Raw genomic sequence first — 18456 nt, 5'->3', positions numbered from 1 at the left:
TAATGTAAAAACAGTTTAATTTCAATGTTCCAAAAAGGCTTATTGCACTGTACACTGCCAGTGTGTTTACAACACTATCACTGCTCATTCCTCTATTTTAAGTCCTGAGACACTAGACTGACTAAAGTACCCAAACTATAGCTCCACACACATCTCTGGATCATTACACATATGCCCTGACATCTCAGCTCTCTCTCTCCCTCAGCCACTCATCTTATGTGACACGCAAACACAGGGAAGGAGGGGGGGGGGGGGGGGTCGGGTCCCAGAGACCCCTGGCGGTGTCAAGTGTATGAAACAGGTTCCAGTCACAGAGCAGAGTTCAGTTTGTCACCAGAAGGGCCCAGAGAGAGACACACACAGTTCATACGGTGTCTAGGAGTCGCTCATCTCGCTGCCACCTCGTCTATACTCTATACTGCCTGTCCTGTCAGCCTGGTAGAAGTTTAGGGGGAAACTTTTCATCCAGCTTTCTCCTCCGTTCCCCCCCCCCCCCCCCCCTGAAAGGCTGTTAATTGGGAAGCAGAGTCAGCATGCAGTCGTGTGCGCGCTGTGGCTTCGTGGTCTACCCGGCCGAGAAGATCAACTGCATCGACCAGGTAAGAATTAAGACCTGAGTAGAGACGTCCTACTAATAGCCGTGGTGGAGAAAGCACTCGGATATGCTTTACTTGTGATACACCATGATATTTCACTTTTCCTATTTTAAAACCTTTTTTTGGGGTCCCACTAGCACCTTCTATCCTCACAAAGTCCCATATCTGACCATTGTGTCTTTCTCTGGTTTTGGGAAAATTTGCGAAAATTAACAAAAAGTAAAAGTTTTAAAATGTTTGAAAATAGCAGATCTACAGACCAGTAGTACAGTACTTGAGTAAAGCTACTTAGTTACTTTACACAATTAACGACTAGTGCTGCTTGGTTTCACTCCAAAATGTAATGAAGACAGGGTTGGAATTGCCAGGGGGCGATGGGGTTTTACCCCCACCCTCGTGTGATTATTTTATATCCTGCGATCAGATAGAATTAAATACATGTATTCCCTTGAAGAAATAATTGTCTGATACGGTTGAAATGTATAATATCACTATTTATCTATTTAATAAAAAAAATGCATGTTGAGGTATTTCATTTATCACTCAAGAGCCTAACAATACAGATGTCAACCACAGACAAAAATGCATTTTATCTGTAAACTAGCTTGTTTTAAGGGTTTTGCTTTGTTAGAGTAGATACGCGTAGATTAACTATAGATTTATGACTGGTCTGGGTAGGACTTCTTCTCTCATATCGTATAAAGTAAACCGATGACAGTGCAGCTATTCAAAGGCCTCTGTTATGCAACCATGAGACTGTCTCAGCAATGACGGCTAATGCTAGGTGATGACTAAATGCTAGGTGGTTGTATTAAAGCAGCAGTTTATAGCATGATGTGTCAGAGAACACATTTAAAATTATGTTGTTCTTTTTGTATATGTTGTGATCATGATGCACTATGGGTGTCCTTTAAAATTGAGAGTGTGCTCTCAATTGTCTTGGTCAATTAAATAAATTGAATGCAATGTATAAACAAAATTGTTAACCCATTAAGCATCTGTCATTTTAGATTTTAGCTTCAAGGCATTATGTTATATTGGCTATTCAAACATATCAGATATACAAGCTCATAGCATGCTTGTGCAATGAAGTTTATACAAATGTTATTTAGCTGCACCTGTACATAAGCATGGTATGAGGAACGTATAGCCACAGATTGAATAGAAATGTTGGCAGATAAGATGCTGTACAGTTCAAATGTATTTCACAGTAGTCCAAGAGTAGTTCACCCCAAAAAATGTCTTAATTTCTATCAATTACACACCCCACGAAGCCTTGGATTCATGTTTGTCTTTGTTTTTGTCACATTCCTGAGCCAATCATTTGATGGACTATAACGATTTACACCTTATTTTACACAGAACCACAGAATGCCAGCCTACATCCAGGGCTATCTGACAGCACGTTTGGCAAAAAACTATACTTCCTGTTCCATGCTCCATGTCTCTTGAATGCATCTTCAAATGGGGAACTAGATTGAAGTCATATCTCCTGAATTAGAGAGATATAGATATAGACATATTATCCGTCTTGATTGTTATGGTTATGTGTTGCTTCTTTCAGAACTGGCACAAAGCATGTTTTCATTGCGATGTCTGTAAGATGGTGCTGACCGCAAACAACTTTGTCAGCCACAAGAAGAGACCGTACTGTTCTGTGTGAGTATTGTCTTCCCCCCAGTAACGGGCCATCTCCCCGCCTCTGAACTAGGAAGCGATGAAACAAATTTGAACTGGAACACTATCAAACTTAAGCAGTTAAATAGGCTCTCATTACTGATCATGAAATTGTTTCTGTAAAGAGCTGTAGAGACTGGTAGAACCCTGTTACTGTACAATCACAATATAACTTTTTAACAATCAAACAAAGTTGTGTTTCTAGTTAGAAAGGCACCTTTAACTCTAGGAGTTATATTTGTACTCATTCAGAGCTCCAAAGGGATAAATCAACGCTGCTGAGTGTACTGTGCACAATTGCAACAGCCTCCCCAAGCTGACTGACCAGAGGATATAGAATATAGACTATAGACTAGAGCAGTGGGTCGGGACCCCCAGGAGGGTCCCCAAATTATTCTGCGGATGATTAGCTTAATTAATGTGCAACATTGTTTTCTCACTGAACAGTAAACAAGCGTATACAGGGTATCTGCACATTTCTAAAGTTACAATTTAAGGACATTTTAATACTTCTGAAATGACAAATTAAACGTTGGCCAAATTGTCAAATACAGTATTAGAGGCAGAAATTGTGAAAATAGACAATCTACATGCTCACAACGCCTCGCAGCGCGAGGCATTGTGAGCATGTAGATCTGCTGTTTTCACAATAGAACCGCTTTATACAAAATCTAATTCCTCAACTCTTAGTGCTCGTCAGGGTGGGGGGGGGGGTCCCCAGGCAGTTCAATTATGATTATTTTGGGGTTTGCGACCTGAAAAGGTTGAGAATAGATTTCACCCTGCATTTCATACCGTACATGTTTTATATAGCTTTCCCTGGTGACCTCATAAGACCATGATGACCTAACCATAACTATCATTTAAAATACACTACTGTATAGTAGGTACAGTATATACCTACTGTATATTATTTTCCTATCCTGACAGCTGGCTTTAAAACCCCTACAGGCACAACCCAAGGAACAACACCTTCACCAGTGTTTACGAGACGCCTATTAACATCAACGCAAAGAAACAAAGCAAGGCCAGCAGTGAGGTAAGACAATCACAAGTTAGAGAACTTGTTGACGCTGACTTATGATGTTGAGGGCAATGGAAAAAAACATTATGAGGGAAAGAGGGAAAAGAGGAGTATACTGTATATAATTTGTATTGTATCTTATAATTAAGGAGTGATTTTTGGGCTATTCCTGTTTTATAATTACTATTTTTTTGTTTCATTGTCATTATACATAATCATTTGTTTGAATATAAATCCACTGCCACAAGTTCTGATATTTTTTAAGTGGAATGTACGAGTCGAAACACCTGACCCTCGCGACCCTGGCCTGGTGTGTTGAATTCTATGGGATACCTCTACAACACATGATGTCACATGTGTTAAAAAAAACAACAACACCACCACCTAAGTACTACCAGCAATATGATGCCATGTATCAATATTCAAGTTCTACAGTATGATGCCATTTATCAATATTCAAGTTCTACAGTATGATGCCATTTATCAATATTCAAGTACTACAGTATGATGCCATTTATCAATATTCAAGTACTACCAGCAATATGATGCCATTTATCAATAGTCAAGTTCTACAGTATGATGCCATTTATCAATATTCAAGTTCTACAGTATGATGCCATTTATCAATATTCAAGTGCCAAGTATGATGCCATTTATCAATATTCAAGTGCTAAGTATGATGCCATTTATCAATATTCAAGTACTACCAGCAATATGATGCCATTTATCAATAGTCAAGTTCTACAGTATGCTGCCATTTATCAATATTCAGGTTCTACAGTATGATGCCATTTATCAATATTCAAGTGCCAAGTATGATGCCATTTATCAATATTCAAGTGCTAAGTATGATGCCATTTATCAATATTCAAGTACTACCAGCAATATGATGCCATTTATCAATAGTCAAGTTCTACAGTATGATGCCATTTAACAGTTATATTATAATTGTTTCCGCCACCATCAGACTGCAGCTCTCTCGGTTGTGCCTCACAGGCCTCAAGGCCTTGTTGTTCTAACCTCACGTCAGCAGGCTTTCTGCAGTGTTGTGGAAACTAGACTAGTTTCTATTTAGTGTTCAGTGCTCTGATCCTGTCTAGAGCCCGCCTACTGTATCCTGTCATTTACACACACACATACATGAACACACCATTTCCCTCTCTGTTCTACAGACCCAGAGTGGATCTGCTTCCTGCAAAGCAAACTGATCCCAGTCTGATATTGTTTGGTAAGCTATCTCACTCTGCCACACCCATCACAGAGAAACACCTGATATTGTCTTCACAAACTGCTTTCAATAGACTTTATATTTGTATTATTTAAGACATTTTAAAATCTTTTATCAGCATTTGCCTTAAACTACAGTACTATAATGTCTTATGCAGTTCTATTGTACCGTAATGTTTGATTTTCTGGTTCAGTCCTTACCTCCCGTCTGTCAAAGGTCGTTGTCTGTAGATTGAGATTTAGTCTGGTTGTTGTATTGTAGTGAAATGCAGTCACACAGCCTCAGATAACAGATACAAGGTTAATTTCCTGTGCAGAGAGAGAGAGAGAGAGAGAGAGAGAGAGAGAGAGAGAGAGAGAGAGAGAGAGAGAGAGAGAGAGAGAGAGGTTAACCACATGCTGACAGTTGCAGAGACTCTACAGAACAGGGAAGTTGTCATTGAAAGAGGAAGTGTCACGTAGAAGACCATATAGGGACATTAAGTTGGATAATTAAGACACCAGTAAGACTCCCTAATCGGGACTAGTCAGGTCACAAAAATGTGTTTACAAAAATCAGTCTGATGGTGGCGCTAAATGAGACAGATCCATTTAGATGACATGACTGTAGACATACTGTGTACCGCTTTGCGTGATTTTAGGGCAAAATCTGTAGGAGCAGTATCCAAAAATGTGTTTGAAAAAATGATGGTGGCGCTAAATGGGGCAGATTCATGTTGATGACATATAAGTCTACGGTAGAAATACTGTGTACCGATTTGCGTGATTTTAGGGCAAAATTTGAGCAGTGTCCAAAAATGTGTTTTGCAAGAATTGGCCTCATGTTGGCGCTAGAAGAGGGCCATGTGAGAAATGAGGGGTGGAGGTTGTGGTTTGGCAGCCAAGGAGTGTGTGTGTGCAAAGTTTGTCATGGATAGGGGCAACGACATGAGTAAGGCAAAAGTGTGATGTGATGTGATGTGATGTGATGTGATGTGATGTGATGTGATGTGATGTGATGTGATGTGATGTTACGTGAAGGACAGACGGGACAGACTGACGGACTGACGGACTGACCGCCGGTGGAGGTTTTGATAGTAACTGCGACCTGACGGTTGCAATTAAAGGGATAGTTCACCCCCAAAATAACTTCGATTACCCACTCACCCCTGCAGAATTGAATTCAGGGATATTTACTTTTTAGAGTTTTTGACGATAATGATGCTGTGTACCGTTGATGTTCAAAGTGGTTCAGAGCCCTTGAAGATAAAACATTTGAGAGAGAATTTAAGAGTGTGTGTGTGTGTGTGTGTGTGTGTGTGTGTGTGTGTGTGTGTGTGTGCGTGTGCGTGCGCGTGCGTTTGCGTGTGCGTGCGTGCGCGTGTGCACGTGGGTGTGTGTGATGTCAAGAAAAGAGTGCTATATACACCTTTTGAAAAGATCCCCACGAGTTGTGATGCAGAAGAGATATTAAACTATAGTTTATAGATTCTAGATTATTAGACCACACCAATCAGATTATGTTTGATAAAAGTTGACAATAATGTCAAAGAGATTACATTTGAAACTTAAACATTCTATAACACAAACTTATATTATTTTTTACTAAAAAATGTCACTGTCATCTCCTTCCATCTTGCTCAAGAAGCTCCTGAAGTTTAACAATATGCAAATTAACATCAGCTTATTAAGCTTATTATGTAAAAGTTATTAAGTAAAAGTAAAAGTATCAATACTCGTTACAAGTAAAAGTACCGGTAATCAAAATGAACTTTAGTAAAAGTACAAAAGTATTGGCATCAAAATATACTAGCAAGGTAAAAGAGTGTCCTGTTTGCTGTTTCACAATATATCGTTATGTAGAATATTTATTAAAATGCAATGTGACGTGTTGTGAGCTTGTAGATCAGCTATTTTCATTGATTGTTTGAAGACTTTATTAGAGGTTTGCATAGGAAAAGTTACAGTTTCATGACGGTACATTTCACTGGTACAAGGTCTACTAAAAGGAGATCCATGAAAAGACTAAGCTTATTTCCACAGGAAACCATTTAAGTATCTCATATAACATTGAATGACAGATGAATAGAACACAGTACTATGCAGTAGATATGTAAATAAAAATAAAATGAAAGATAAAAAGAAGAAAACAGTAAGTCTGAACAAACAGTAAGTATATACAAAGAAGGGGCAGGGGGGGGGGGGGGGGGTAGGGCTGGGCTAGGTTTGTCTTTTTACCAGTTGCGAACGGCTGCTGCCTGTAAGTGGTTTTTCAGGGCAATTTTAAAGGATGCTAGTGATCCTGCACTCCTTTATGGCCTTCGGTAAGGCTTTCCACATTTTGGTGGTATAGCAGAAGAACGAGTTTGACCCTTTGTTGGTTTTGACTCTGGGTTGAAAGTGATCTGTGGCGCTGCCTCTGGTGTTGTAATTATGGACATCCTTAACGTTTATAAAGTATTTTGACAGGTACTTGGGTATCATAGTGGTGTAGTGTATCTTGTACAACAGGCCCATTGCAAGGTGCTGTACTCTGTCATCTACTCTGAGCCACCCCACTCTTAACTGGTGAGTAGCGGTGAGGTGAGTCTGATAGGGAAGGTTAAGCAGGACCCTAATTAGTTTATTTTGGGCTGTTTGGAGTTTAGTTTTTAGGGATTGTGGGGCGTCACGATACCATACGTGGACTCCGTAGTCAAAGAGGGGCTGGATTATTGCACCAGCTATGGTCTTCAGTGTGCTGAAGTTGACCATTGGGGCGATCCTCTGTAGGAAACGAGTTCGTTGGTTGATTTTTTTTACTACTTTAGAAGTCATCTTTTCGCTGGAAAGATTAGCTTCAAGGATACATCCTAAGTAAGAGATTTCGTTTTTTCGTGTTATGACCTTGTCACCCACTTTGATTGTGAAGTTATCTACCTTTTTGAGGTTATGATTTGATCCAAAGAGGATGGACTCGGTTTTTCCCAGGTGAATTGATAATTTGTTGTCGTTAAGCCATGTGCAGATCTTACTCAGTTCAGAGTTAAGTGTCTTTTCAACCTGCAAGTGGTCCTTGCCCGAGACTAGGAGAGCCGAGTCATCCGCGAACAGGAACAGGTTGCAGTCGCAAGCAGATGCCATGTCGTTCACGTATATTAGGAACAACAGACTCCACTAGAAATATTTAAAAAAGAATAGAAATCTGCTTTAAGTAGCATGTGAGGGGTCAAACTAGGGGTTCTTCATCATTCTGAATCCATTGCAAGCATTTGTTTTGCATGAAAAACATTCCTTGGGCAAAATATTGGCAACTAAACACTGTGAAAAGACTTTTTTCCACTTTTCACAGTTCCAGGTGGCCAAAAGTTTGTTTTTCATGCAAAACAAATGCTTGCAATGGATTCAGAATCATGAAGAACCCCTAGTTTGACCCCTCACATGCTACTTAAAGCAGATTTACTTTTATTTTTTAAATATTTCTAGTGGAGTCAATGGGACAGAAATATACAAATGTCCATAACTTTTTTTCGCGATGTTTCCGGCAGAGCAGGCCTCTCATTCTGTGGACCTTAATGACCAAACTAATAGATAAAACAGAAATAAAAAGTGCGGCAGAACATCACAGGTCCTCTCCCATTTTGGTGACTGGATCCCCGGCTATTGTGGATTCATGTTTAAACAAATTCTTCTTAAAAATATATAAATACACAAGGAGCCAAATGAGCCAGTCTTTTGAACGGCTCTTTTTAGTGAGCCAGATCGATGGTACTGTCTCACTTCAAAGAGCCATAAATCCCACCTCTAATGCAGAATGGTTAGGCACAGGTGTGTGTGTGTGTGTGTGTGTGTGTGTGTGTGTGTGTGTGTGTGTGTGTGTGTGTGTGTGTGTGTGTGTGTGTGTGTGTGTGTGTGTGTGTGTGTGTGTGTGCGTGCGTGCGTGCGTGCGTGCTCAGTGTGTTTGGAAGCATGGTTGATGCTGCTGGCAAATTATTCTTCTGCCTCTAAAACATACATTCAAAGTCACATTTTAATCACACTTTGCAATAATGTAGGTTAGTGCACTGTGCACTTGTAACCCACGGTTCAGCGGGAATTACAGTCATTTTTTTTTTTTCAAATGGAATATATTCTTATTTTTCACATGCAATGTTTTGACCACGGTCCCTGAGTCACAGCTGCCGAGCATTCGTAATCACCACACCCTGTATAAAGCCAGTCTTTCTTCAGTTTGTTCAGTAACCTCATTGGAGCTGCTGCAGGTTTGTACACATTTCATTTCAAGACTATTCCAATTTCTAACAGCATTACTCCATTTATATTTAACCCCACACTATATTGCTTTTAGATCCACCTGACCAACTCTGATATTGACACTGAGGCTGCGTGACTAAGATAATTGGTAAGTGAACATGTGGCTCGGAAATGTTTGTTTCTGGTTTTGGGATTGGAATGTAAAAAGATTCATTTCGGGAATGTAATTATTGCTTGTAGATAAGCAGATTTGTCGACTTTATTTTGTTTTAAGCTTGTAGATCGGCTGATTAGTTGATTTTTTTTTGTTTTAGTTTTTTTGCCTGTGAACTGAATCTAATGTTTGGTTTTCAGAAAAACTACATTTCCCAGAATGCAGCAGCTAAGATGGTTGCTTGTTGGGCGTCGGCCGATTGAATCCATCTGAACAGTTTGAGCAAAACACTGCTGAGTTGAGGAGGCTGTGTGCTGCTCTGTTAACCGGTAAGTGTTTTGTATGGTCTCTTTTACCGTTTTACTGTTATTTTGGTTCTATGGTTTACAGTGAGAATGTGTTTTATATTGTCAGGAGTGTTTAGTTGTGGATGATTGCCTGTGTCCACTATTGTTTGGGGTGTGGCCTCATCTCTTTCTTTAATGTAAGCATTTAACTAAAGAGATGTGAGTATTATTGCGACTGTTAGGTCGCAGTTACTATCGAAACCTCCACCGGCTGTCACTCTGTCCGTGTGACATCATACTTTTGCCCTATTCATATCTCCGCTACCATTGCCCCTATCCATGCCAAACTTTGCACACACTCCTTGGCTGCCTGATTTCTCATATGGCCCTCCAGCGCCACCATGAGGCCGATTCTTGCAAAACATTTTTCAACACTGCTCCTACAGATTTTGGCCTAAAATCACGCAAACTGGATGGCAAATCAAAACCTCCAAATCAGCAGATCTGTTGACTTTATTTTGTTTTAACCTTGTAGATCGGCTGATTAGTTGATTTTTCTTTTTTTTTTTATCCAGGCCCTGTTTTTTTGCATGTGAACTGAATCTAACTGATGGCTTAGTTTGGTTTTCAGAAAAACTACATTTCCCAGAATGCAGCAGCTAAGATGGCTGCTTGTTGCAATCAGTTTGATTTGTCAGCACCTGGCCGCAACACAGCTTCTCCGAGTCAGGCAATCCAAATGTTTTTGCTCTTAACCACCGAGCTCTGCTTCACTGTGTAGCTGGCTCTCGAAGGGACTCTTCCATCGAGCAGTAAGCAAAACTCCACTATGTTCTCCTCTGTCGCACATTTGCTCTGTATTTTGCCACATTGCTAATGGTGGTTCTATCTGTTCCCATTGTAGGCAAATTAGGAGCTGCATCTGAGTCTTGGAAGAGAAATGGCATGTGTTAATGGAAGCAACGGCATACTGTGAAACATATGTTTCGAATGTAACCCCTGTTTGTTAAGTTCTGGAAAGAAGCATATTTTGAGTTAAAAGCCCCGGTTTTGGGAAGAACTTTATTTCATGTTTTAGGGGAACGCCCCATTGAATAAAACAACGCTTATTGCGTTTTCACCTTGAGAACTGTTTCCGTGTGCTGGTTTGGGTTCAGACTTCACAATACTTAATGTTTAAAAACTTTATTTGAAGACGTTTACTACTTGAATTATTTGAAAACATTGTGATTTAAAAGACATGCCTGAAAATGGCTAGGTTGTTAACCCTCTGTTTTGAAGGTTTACAACCTGATGACCAACTCTTCAACAAAGACAACTAATGAAAAAGTTGGAAAATAAAGATATTGAGTTAAAACCTTGAGGAGTTCTTTGGAACTATTTTATGTCTGTTGCATATAGTCTTTTGCATACATGTTGTGCAGAGGTCAATTTGTGCTTTTACCAATAACTATGCCGATTAGTGTAAAATCGGCAGAGTCTCTGTCATTTATAGCGCCACCAGAAGGCCGAAAACGCATTCTTCGATATTACTCCTTCAGATTTTATCCGATAATCACACAAATGGGCACACAGTATCTCTACAGTGATGTAATCATGACGGATTTGTTAAATATCATATTCTATCTAATTGGCTAACATTGAATTCCAAGGTTTGCAGGATTGTTCCTTTTTGAACAAAATGTCTCAAACGCAGCCTGCTATTTGTGTGAGATTTTGCACGCACATTCCCACTAGGCCGAGGAACAGATGCCACCCTTCTCACATTGGCCTGTTATAGCGCCACCAGCGGGTCAATTTTAGCAAAACCCATTATTGGAACAAAATGCCTCAAATCCCGCATGCAGCGTTCGATTGCAGTGAAAGGCCAAAGAACACATGGTACCCTTTTGACTTTGGCCTATTATAGTCACCACTAGGCCAAAAAAACACCTGACCTGCTGGAGACCTGTTCGGAAGAACACTGCTTCTAGTTTTTCTTTGATTTCTTCTTTGCTTTCCCTTGATGCTTTTTTGCTTTCCTACTTTTTCTACCTTGGCCACTTTATCGCTGCTTGCAGTTATATTTGGACTTAAAATTATCATTCTTTTCATTATATGTTCATAAATGTAATACAACTTAGTTTTAAGGGCCATACTCAGAGCCCCCCACCCACACCCATGTCATGCCCACAGCAGACAGCACCCGCCACTAGAAATATGTTAAAGACACTCCCACCTCCACCCCCGTATTGTCACCCTGTACCTGGAAGTCATGTGAAGTATGATTCAGTGCTTCTAGAGAGCATTGTATTCATGCATCAAATGCGCTATACACTGTTAGAATTCTGTTGTGGACTGGAGTTGCAGATCCCTACACAGCTGTGATAATAGAAGAGTACTGATTTCTCAAGCACAATGTAGCCTGGGTCACTTGGATTGATTGATTAATTATTTTATTAGACAAAAATGGAGAACAGTACAAGTATAGTCAATACAATTGCAATGTAGTACAGTAAAAGGAACATCCCAAATAAGTCCTTTTGCAGTCTTTTTTTTTTACATTGAAAGCTCTCTGTATTTAATTCATGGACATAATAAATAGCAAGCAAAGAAAACATTCAATAATATCTGTTGTCTGTTGTCTCTTGTGACATCACAAGGAAAACCAAAATCAGTTAGGCCAATCACACAGCTACACCTCTTAAGATGTGGTCCGCACACACAATAAACTCTTTCCACTCGAGACACAAACTTGAACATGATGGCAGCATCAAAGACCGCCCTGCATCTAGCGTGTCTACTTCTATGGGGAAACGGTAAAATACCACAACTATTTTTATACACAATCAAAACAATCATCTATCCATAATTGTCTTTTTATTATACAGTATATGTGTATTTATATTCTGTATGCCTCTTTCCAGTTCTTTTTGTTCAGTTATCAGTGCCAGAACAGCAGGAGGGTTTCGTAATGGCCGATGCTGGAGACACGGTGACTTTGAAGTGCTTCAATCAAGGCAACTTCAAAAACTTCTACTGGTACAAGCAAAGTCCTGGAGAAAACCCTGAGCTGTTATCGACCAAGGTTAGGTTCAAGGGGAACACTACTTTTTCTGATAAATTTAAGAACGATCCCCGTTACTCTGTCGTCTCAGGAGAAGAAATAAATCACCTCAAGATCTCGGATGTGCAAATGTCAGACTCTGCAGTGTATTACTGTGCGATGGGACATTATTATGATTTTGAGTTCAAAAGATCAATCATGCTCTATGTTAGCGGTTCCCCGTCCAGGATACAAGCCATTGTCCAGCAGCCTCCAGAGAAGTCAGTCCGGCCTGGAGACTCTGTGAATCTGACCTGTACCATCCTCACTAATGATACTTACTATGCTGAGGCCTCATGTGGGGTGATACTGTCTGGAAATACCGGTAGGTTGGACACATCTCAATCTCAGCACTATGCTACTATTTCATCTACATTAATATGGTCTTATGATAAAGTAATCTATGATTTTGCAAGTATCTCCTGAGTTTTATTAGTGAGAAAGCATCTTGAAAAATCAAATAGAAGAGAAAAAAGAGAAGTATTAAAATATATTTTCCTTGTGCTAAAACTCTACAGACAGCGACACCAACATGCTTCACTTGGTGTGCCTGGGCGTGGCACTGGTCATTTCCATTATACTGGTTGTTGTCTTGGCTTCCATCAACTACAAGTTGAAACGGGAATATGGTCATAGCGGTGAGTTCCAAAGCATTTTGGGTGGTAATTGTGTTGCTGTACAGTGGTTCTCAACCTTTTCAACCTACGACACCCCAAAATAGTCATATTTGAACTGAGGACCCGCCACCCTGACAAGAACTTTGAAATGTAGGAGTTAGTTTGTCTTGGTTCCACAGATATTTTAAAAATGAAATAGTGAAAATGAGCTTATAGATTGTCTATTTTTTTTAAAGTGTGCTTCTTAATATAGTAATATATTGACAATTTAGCCAATGTTTGACCATTCTTTAATAAATTATCATTCAAGATAGCTTTAAAGACACTTGTCGCAGCTGACCACATGACTGAGATATTGATCTTATGTTGTATTACAATGTTATGTTGTATGTTAAAAGTAGTAGGTTGGTCTGTTTACTATTTAATGAGAAAACAAGTAGAACAGTAGACAGGAAAGGTTCATAACATGATTTAAACTTAAATCAAATATATATTACAAACACGTTTTTATTATTATAATGAATTAATTGTATATTTGTTTTTTAGGACATTCTCTTGGTTCCTCCAGGCCTCCTACAAACACAATGGTAGGTTTTATTTTTACCTAATTTTCTTTCCTCTTTTATAAAGATTTATTTGGGGGGCTTATACTTTTATTGATAGGACAGTAGACTGATAGTTACTGGGGGAAAGGATGGGGAGTGACATACAGCAAAGGTCGTCGGGATCGGGATTCGAACCTGCAATATGCTGTCAGGCTGGCATTGCAGCCTAGGGTGCCAGGACAAAGTCCACTCCGGGATCCTCTGGTTATGAACGTATTTCTTGTTGTTGTTTATTTTTATTTTATTTATTTATTTTTCATTCGGGACCAGAATGAAGACAACCTCCACTATGCTGCAGTGAGTGTTGGCAAGAAAAGACCACCAAGACCCCAGAGAAACAACACGGAGGGAGAGACTGTGTATTCTGGAGTTATGCAACAGAACTGATACTGTGACTGTCCCACAGGTACCAATCTACCATCCCCTGTGATCTCCTTTGTGTGCTAAGCACCCGTACATTTATGACCTAGTTTGCAAAAAGTATGTTTTTTTTTTCACTCTGTAGCTTCACCTTGTAAGAAAATGCATTGATTTGTAAGTTTAAAATTACAGTAAACTGTATGGAATAGCAAAGAATAAAATGCTTTAGCAAAACTTGTATTTATCTATTTATTTATTCATTTATTTTTTAGGTCACATCATTGGTCAGAGTAGTATTATCATGAGTTACAATTAAAGGGATATTTCACTTAAAAAAAAACATTTTGTCCATTTTATCATCTAATCAGCCTTGGTCAGTTTTTTTAACTATTATTTACATATTTGACATTCATTTTCCCCCATTTGCCCCCTTCCTATACAAACACATAGTAACTTCATACTCCATTTTAACCATGATAGATTCATAGAAACACATGCCCTTTTTTCTGGTGACTCCAGACCTGCCATCCTCCAAATATGTGAGCAGGCCATGTTTTTTTTTTTTTTTTTTCAACAAATCTTTTTTCATGTATTCTTATAATTTTTGAAAAAAGAAAAAAATATATATACATGAAAGGTTATTGAAAAAATACGGCCTGCTCATGGGGAAAATTAAGATCAAATATCTAAATACTGAATCAAGCAATTTGTTTAAGATATATGTTTTAAACCTCTTTTCTTGCACTCTTGAGAAGCTGATCTGTCTGTGCTTTACATTGTATTGCATTGAACATGTAGCATTTACCTCAGAGAACCATGACTTTAGGCCATGCCTCTGTCACTTCAACACTCCACAGGAAGTAGATGCACAAGTTAACATAGGCGGTGAGCATCGCCACATCTGTGTCAAGCCTCTACCTCTAACCACAATGCAAAGAATGTACGCAGAGACCACCCAAATGGAAAAATGTATTTAGGTCAACAAGACAGTGCCATATTTCTGCTCTGTACATATCTACCTAGTGTTAATTATAACAAAGGGGTTCTACAGCGCGCCTCAGCCTACACGGCTATAGTCTGGTGCATCACAGGAGCAGGGACAGATGTATGCAGTAGAGAGAGAGACACTGGAGCAGCTCAGACGGTTCTAGCCTTTTTTATTCAAGTGCCAGTAAAAATAGTTGACTAACGTTTCGATGCTAGTGCATCTTCATCAGAGTCAGTTAATTATAACATGTGTTTTTCCTTTTTTTACGTATAGTGAAATAGATAAAGAAAGGGTGCTTTATTGGACAGGTAGTAGCCTAGTAGCCGTATCAGTTTGTTTTGGGAGTTTTGTTTTTAGTGACATTGAGGTATGTGTGTGGAGGGGGGAGGGGGCGGGAGGGCTCACACTTTTCTTTCTTTCCTTTGCACATTATAAAAAAATACAATTACAAAATATGTTTAGACATTCATTATTAATTAACTAAATATAATGGTAAAAGTGTGTAGTCTTATCCAGAGTGACATGGATGTGTATGCACATAAACAGTTGTTTCGTTTCCGTTGGTGGAAACTAAAGTGAAGCGAGAACAGGAAGACCACAGGCCACAGGGGCACAGCGTCCTACTACATAGCAGAGACAAACACATGACATGAAATGTAATCTTCAAATTACTATATTATTTGTATCACGTGGAAAAAAGTACTCACATCTTTGACTTAAGTAAAAATATCAATACTGCAATGTAGAAAAATACTCTGTTACAAGTTAAAGTCCGGGATAACAAAATTACAAGTACAAAAGTATTGGCATCGAAAAATACTTAAAGTACCAAAAGTAAAAGTACTCATCATGCAGAATTTTTCAAATGTATAAAATGTATAAAAATCTGTGCTATTTTCAAATGGCCAAAATGTATTTAGGGCTGAGGTGGCTAAAGTATGTTAAGTAATACAAATATAAAACTACTAAACTAAAGTCAAATAAAAGTAGTGGAGTACAATATTTGGATCCGAGATGAAGTGGAGTAGAAGTAAAAGTATTGAAAATTGTATTAAGGGTGCCCTCACACCAAAATACCTATGAGAGTGGAATCTGCGTTCCGCCAAAGCATTTCAATGATAAGGGAGCAGAACACGTATTCGAGTGGAATCCGCGTTCCCTCAATGCATTTCAATGAGAGTGAAGCGGTTTCATGCCAGCAGAGGATTTCTGCAAAAAACGCTCCCTTATCATTGAAATGCTTTGGCGGAACGCAGATTCCACTCTCATAGGTATTTTGGTCTGAGGGCACCCTTAGATTGTACAAAATTTGAGTAAATGTACTTACTTTACACCACTGTTTATCATTGTAAATGTGGGACTTTGAAGCATCCATGACTAGTATGCAGGCTTTCAATGTAGAAATCCTATTGACTTAAAAAAGAAGATGAAAAGAAACAATAAAACCTCACATGCTATAGCTTGTACTGCGTTGCACAAGCTTTATTTACATGTTTTCCCCCCACACAGGAGGCCTCATAGGGTCATGTTGATCTTTGTTCATCTTTACTGTGCTTTGGATCTTTCACTGCAGCAGTTTGTGGTTTCTAGTAGGAAGCAGCTAGGGTCTCACAACCACATGTGCTATCTCTCACAACCCGTTGGAACCACTGAAGACCTGTAGCTTCCAAATACAGATCTTTGTTCTGTCAAAATATGTCAAAATACACATTGTAGCCTACCACAAGACCGTACAGTAGGCTCACTTTGGTGTTAACATAAATTAGATAATTTGTGGGTTTAATACATTCATTGGAAAGAGTTGTTAATTTCCATTAACAAACTGTGCAGTTTAAGGTCAAAGAACTGAATTTGAAGTTAAGTGGATTTTACGGATTAAATAGACATCAGAGAAGCATTACAGGCCATCTCACTGTCATCTACACAGGAAGGAAGAGATACAACCATAGGATACAACAATCTCCACCACACACATGGAAATCAGTAAGGTCACATGACAGTACCTACCATAGTTCTGCTCTGTAGTGTTATTTATAGGCCTAGTGCTTTTATGTATAATAGTGACAGAAAAAAAATGTAATAACATAAAATGTAATAACACTTATTTTGATCATAATGCCCAATACTGAATGTCAGGTGTCCAGTTTTCTTTTTTTTTTTCAAGTATTTCTTCTTTAAATATGTATGACACTGATATACTACGATACTAAATATATGGCACATTAGGAGTCCACTAGTACAGTGGTTCTCAAATGTTTTATTTTGTACAAATGTTTAGTACACTTTTGTCCCATCCCCACTTTTGCACTATCAACTGGGACACTTTGAGGAAAGACTGCTCCCTACTGGCCAACCGACACAACTTCTAGCACTGTTTTACATTTCTGTCTAAGAAATTCCACCAATCAATCAATAAAATTAATACCATAAATACCACCTATACATAGCTAACCCACATGGCTTCTTCAAGAGCATGGCTTTCTTTAGATTATATTTAAGATCTCATTTGACGTTTGTTTGACTCACCACAGCATTGCAAGATCTTGAGTTTGTAGATTTCATTTTCCATTTGTTTTACATGGTATTGTGTGAGTCCCTGACATGAGTAAAATACTTTAGTTATTTATATTAGCAGGGACCTCTCCATAGACCATAGATAATCGTTGTGCACACTGTGTTCTTCCATAAAGAAGACCAGTAGAGCAGCAACACAATTCCTTGCAGAATGTCCCATTTCACAAGTTTTCAAACGAATAATGAAAAATATTGTTCCTTCTAAACAATTGTGGGCTCGCTTCAAGCCAGAAAACAATGGCTATAAAAGTACAAAATGTCAAGATCGCAGGCAGTGCTCTCTTTGACGTTACTGACGTCAAAGATTGGTCCATTTTGTTCCAAAAATGTGTTGTGCAAAAGTTGACGCTATAACAGGCCTAACAGGGTATCTGTTCCTTGACCTATTGGGAATGTGCTTGCAAGATTTCACACACATTGCAGGCTGTGTTCATGATTTGAGGTGTTTTTGGCTTTGGACACTTTATCTCTTGCAGCTATATTTATTATTATTATTTTTTTTTTTTGTTGTATGTGCACTTCATAGGCATATTAGATAAAGGTCCTTAGATTGTGTGTAGAATGTTTCATGCAAATTGCTAAAAAAATCCTAACGGGTTTAAGCGTTTCACAAACTGCTCAAAATGATATAGCGCCCCCCTTTGGCCAATTGGAGTAAGATTGGTTTTAGTGATATTTGGACTAACACTCTACATCTTTTGCCAAATGCATGTATGATTTAGAGGCAGAAGAATAATTTGCATAAAACTGCAATATTCATTGAATTATTAAAAAAGCATGTTTCAATTTTTAAAGAATCCGATCTGACAGATCTTTAAATATTGGTCCAAAGTTCATGTAAAAAAGGTTTTGTGGACGTGACGCGAAATTTCCAGAATAAAAGCGGGTTTAAGCGTTTTACAAACTGCTCAAAATGGCGGAAAATCTAAGGGCGGAGCTTACTTAACAAAGGCACAGATGTCTTCCGCTCGAGTCAAAGCACGCGTGTAAGCAAGTTGCATGACTTCAAACAAAACGAGTCATGACTTATGCCGTTTGAAGTTTGAAATT

At 38.8% G+C, this 18456-nt stretch overlaps 1 protein-coding gene across 1 annotated transcript in view; it reads left to right on the top strand.

Moving 5' to 3' along the window:
* Positions 1 to 533: 533 nt before the first annotated feature.
* Positions 534 to 18456, top strand: part of nrap (nebulin-related anchoring protein) — a gene marked incomplete at both ends in the record, with an annotated part of 157142 nt that continues 139219 nt past the window's right edge. The window contains 3 exons of the mRNA XM_080747183.1: positions 534 to 599; positions 2161 to 2255; positions 3225 to 3312. Of these exons, the coding sequence (XP_080603309.1) occupies positions 534 to 599; positions 2161 to 2255; positions 3225 to 3312 (249 nt within the window). The remainder of the gene's footprint in view (positions 600 to 2160; positions 2256 to 3224; positions 3313 to 18456) is intronic.

This window comes from Nannobrachium achirus (genome assembly GCF_963921795.1).
Source record: "Nannobrachium achirus genome assembly, chromosome: 18".
NCBI lineage: Eukaryota > Metazoa > Chordata > Actinopteri > Myctophiformes > Myctophidae > Nannobrachium > Nannobrachium achirus.
Note: the sequence above shows the minus strand (reverse complement) of the source record. Positions and strands in the feature narration are given on the sequence as shown.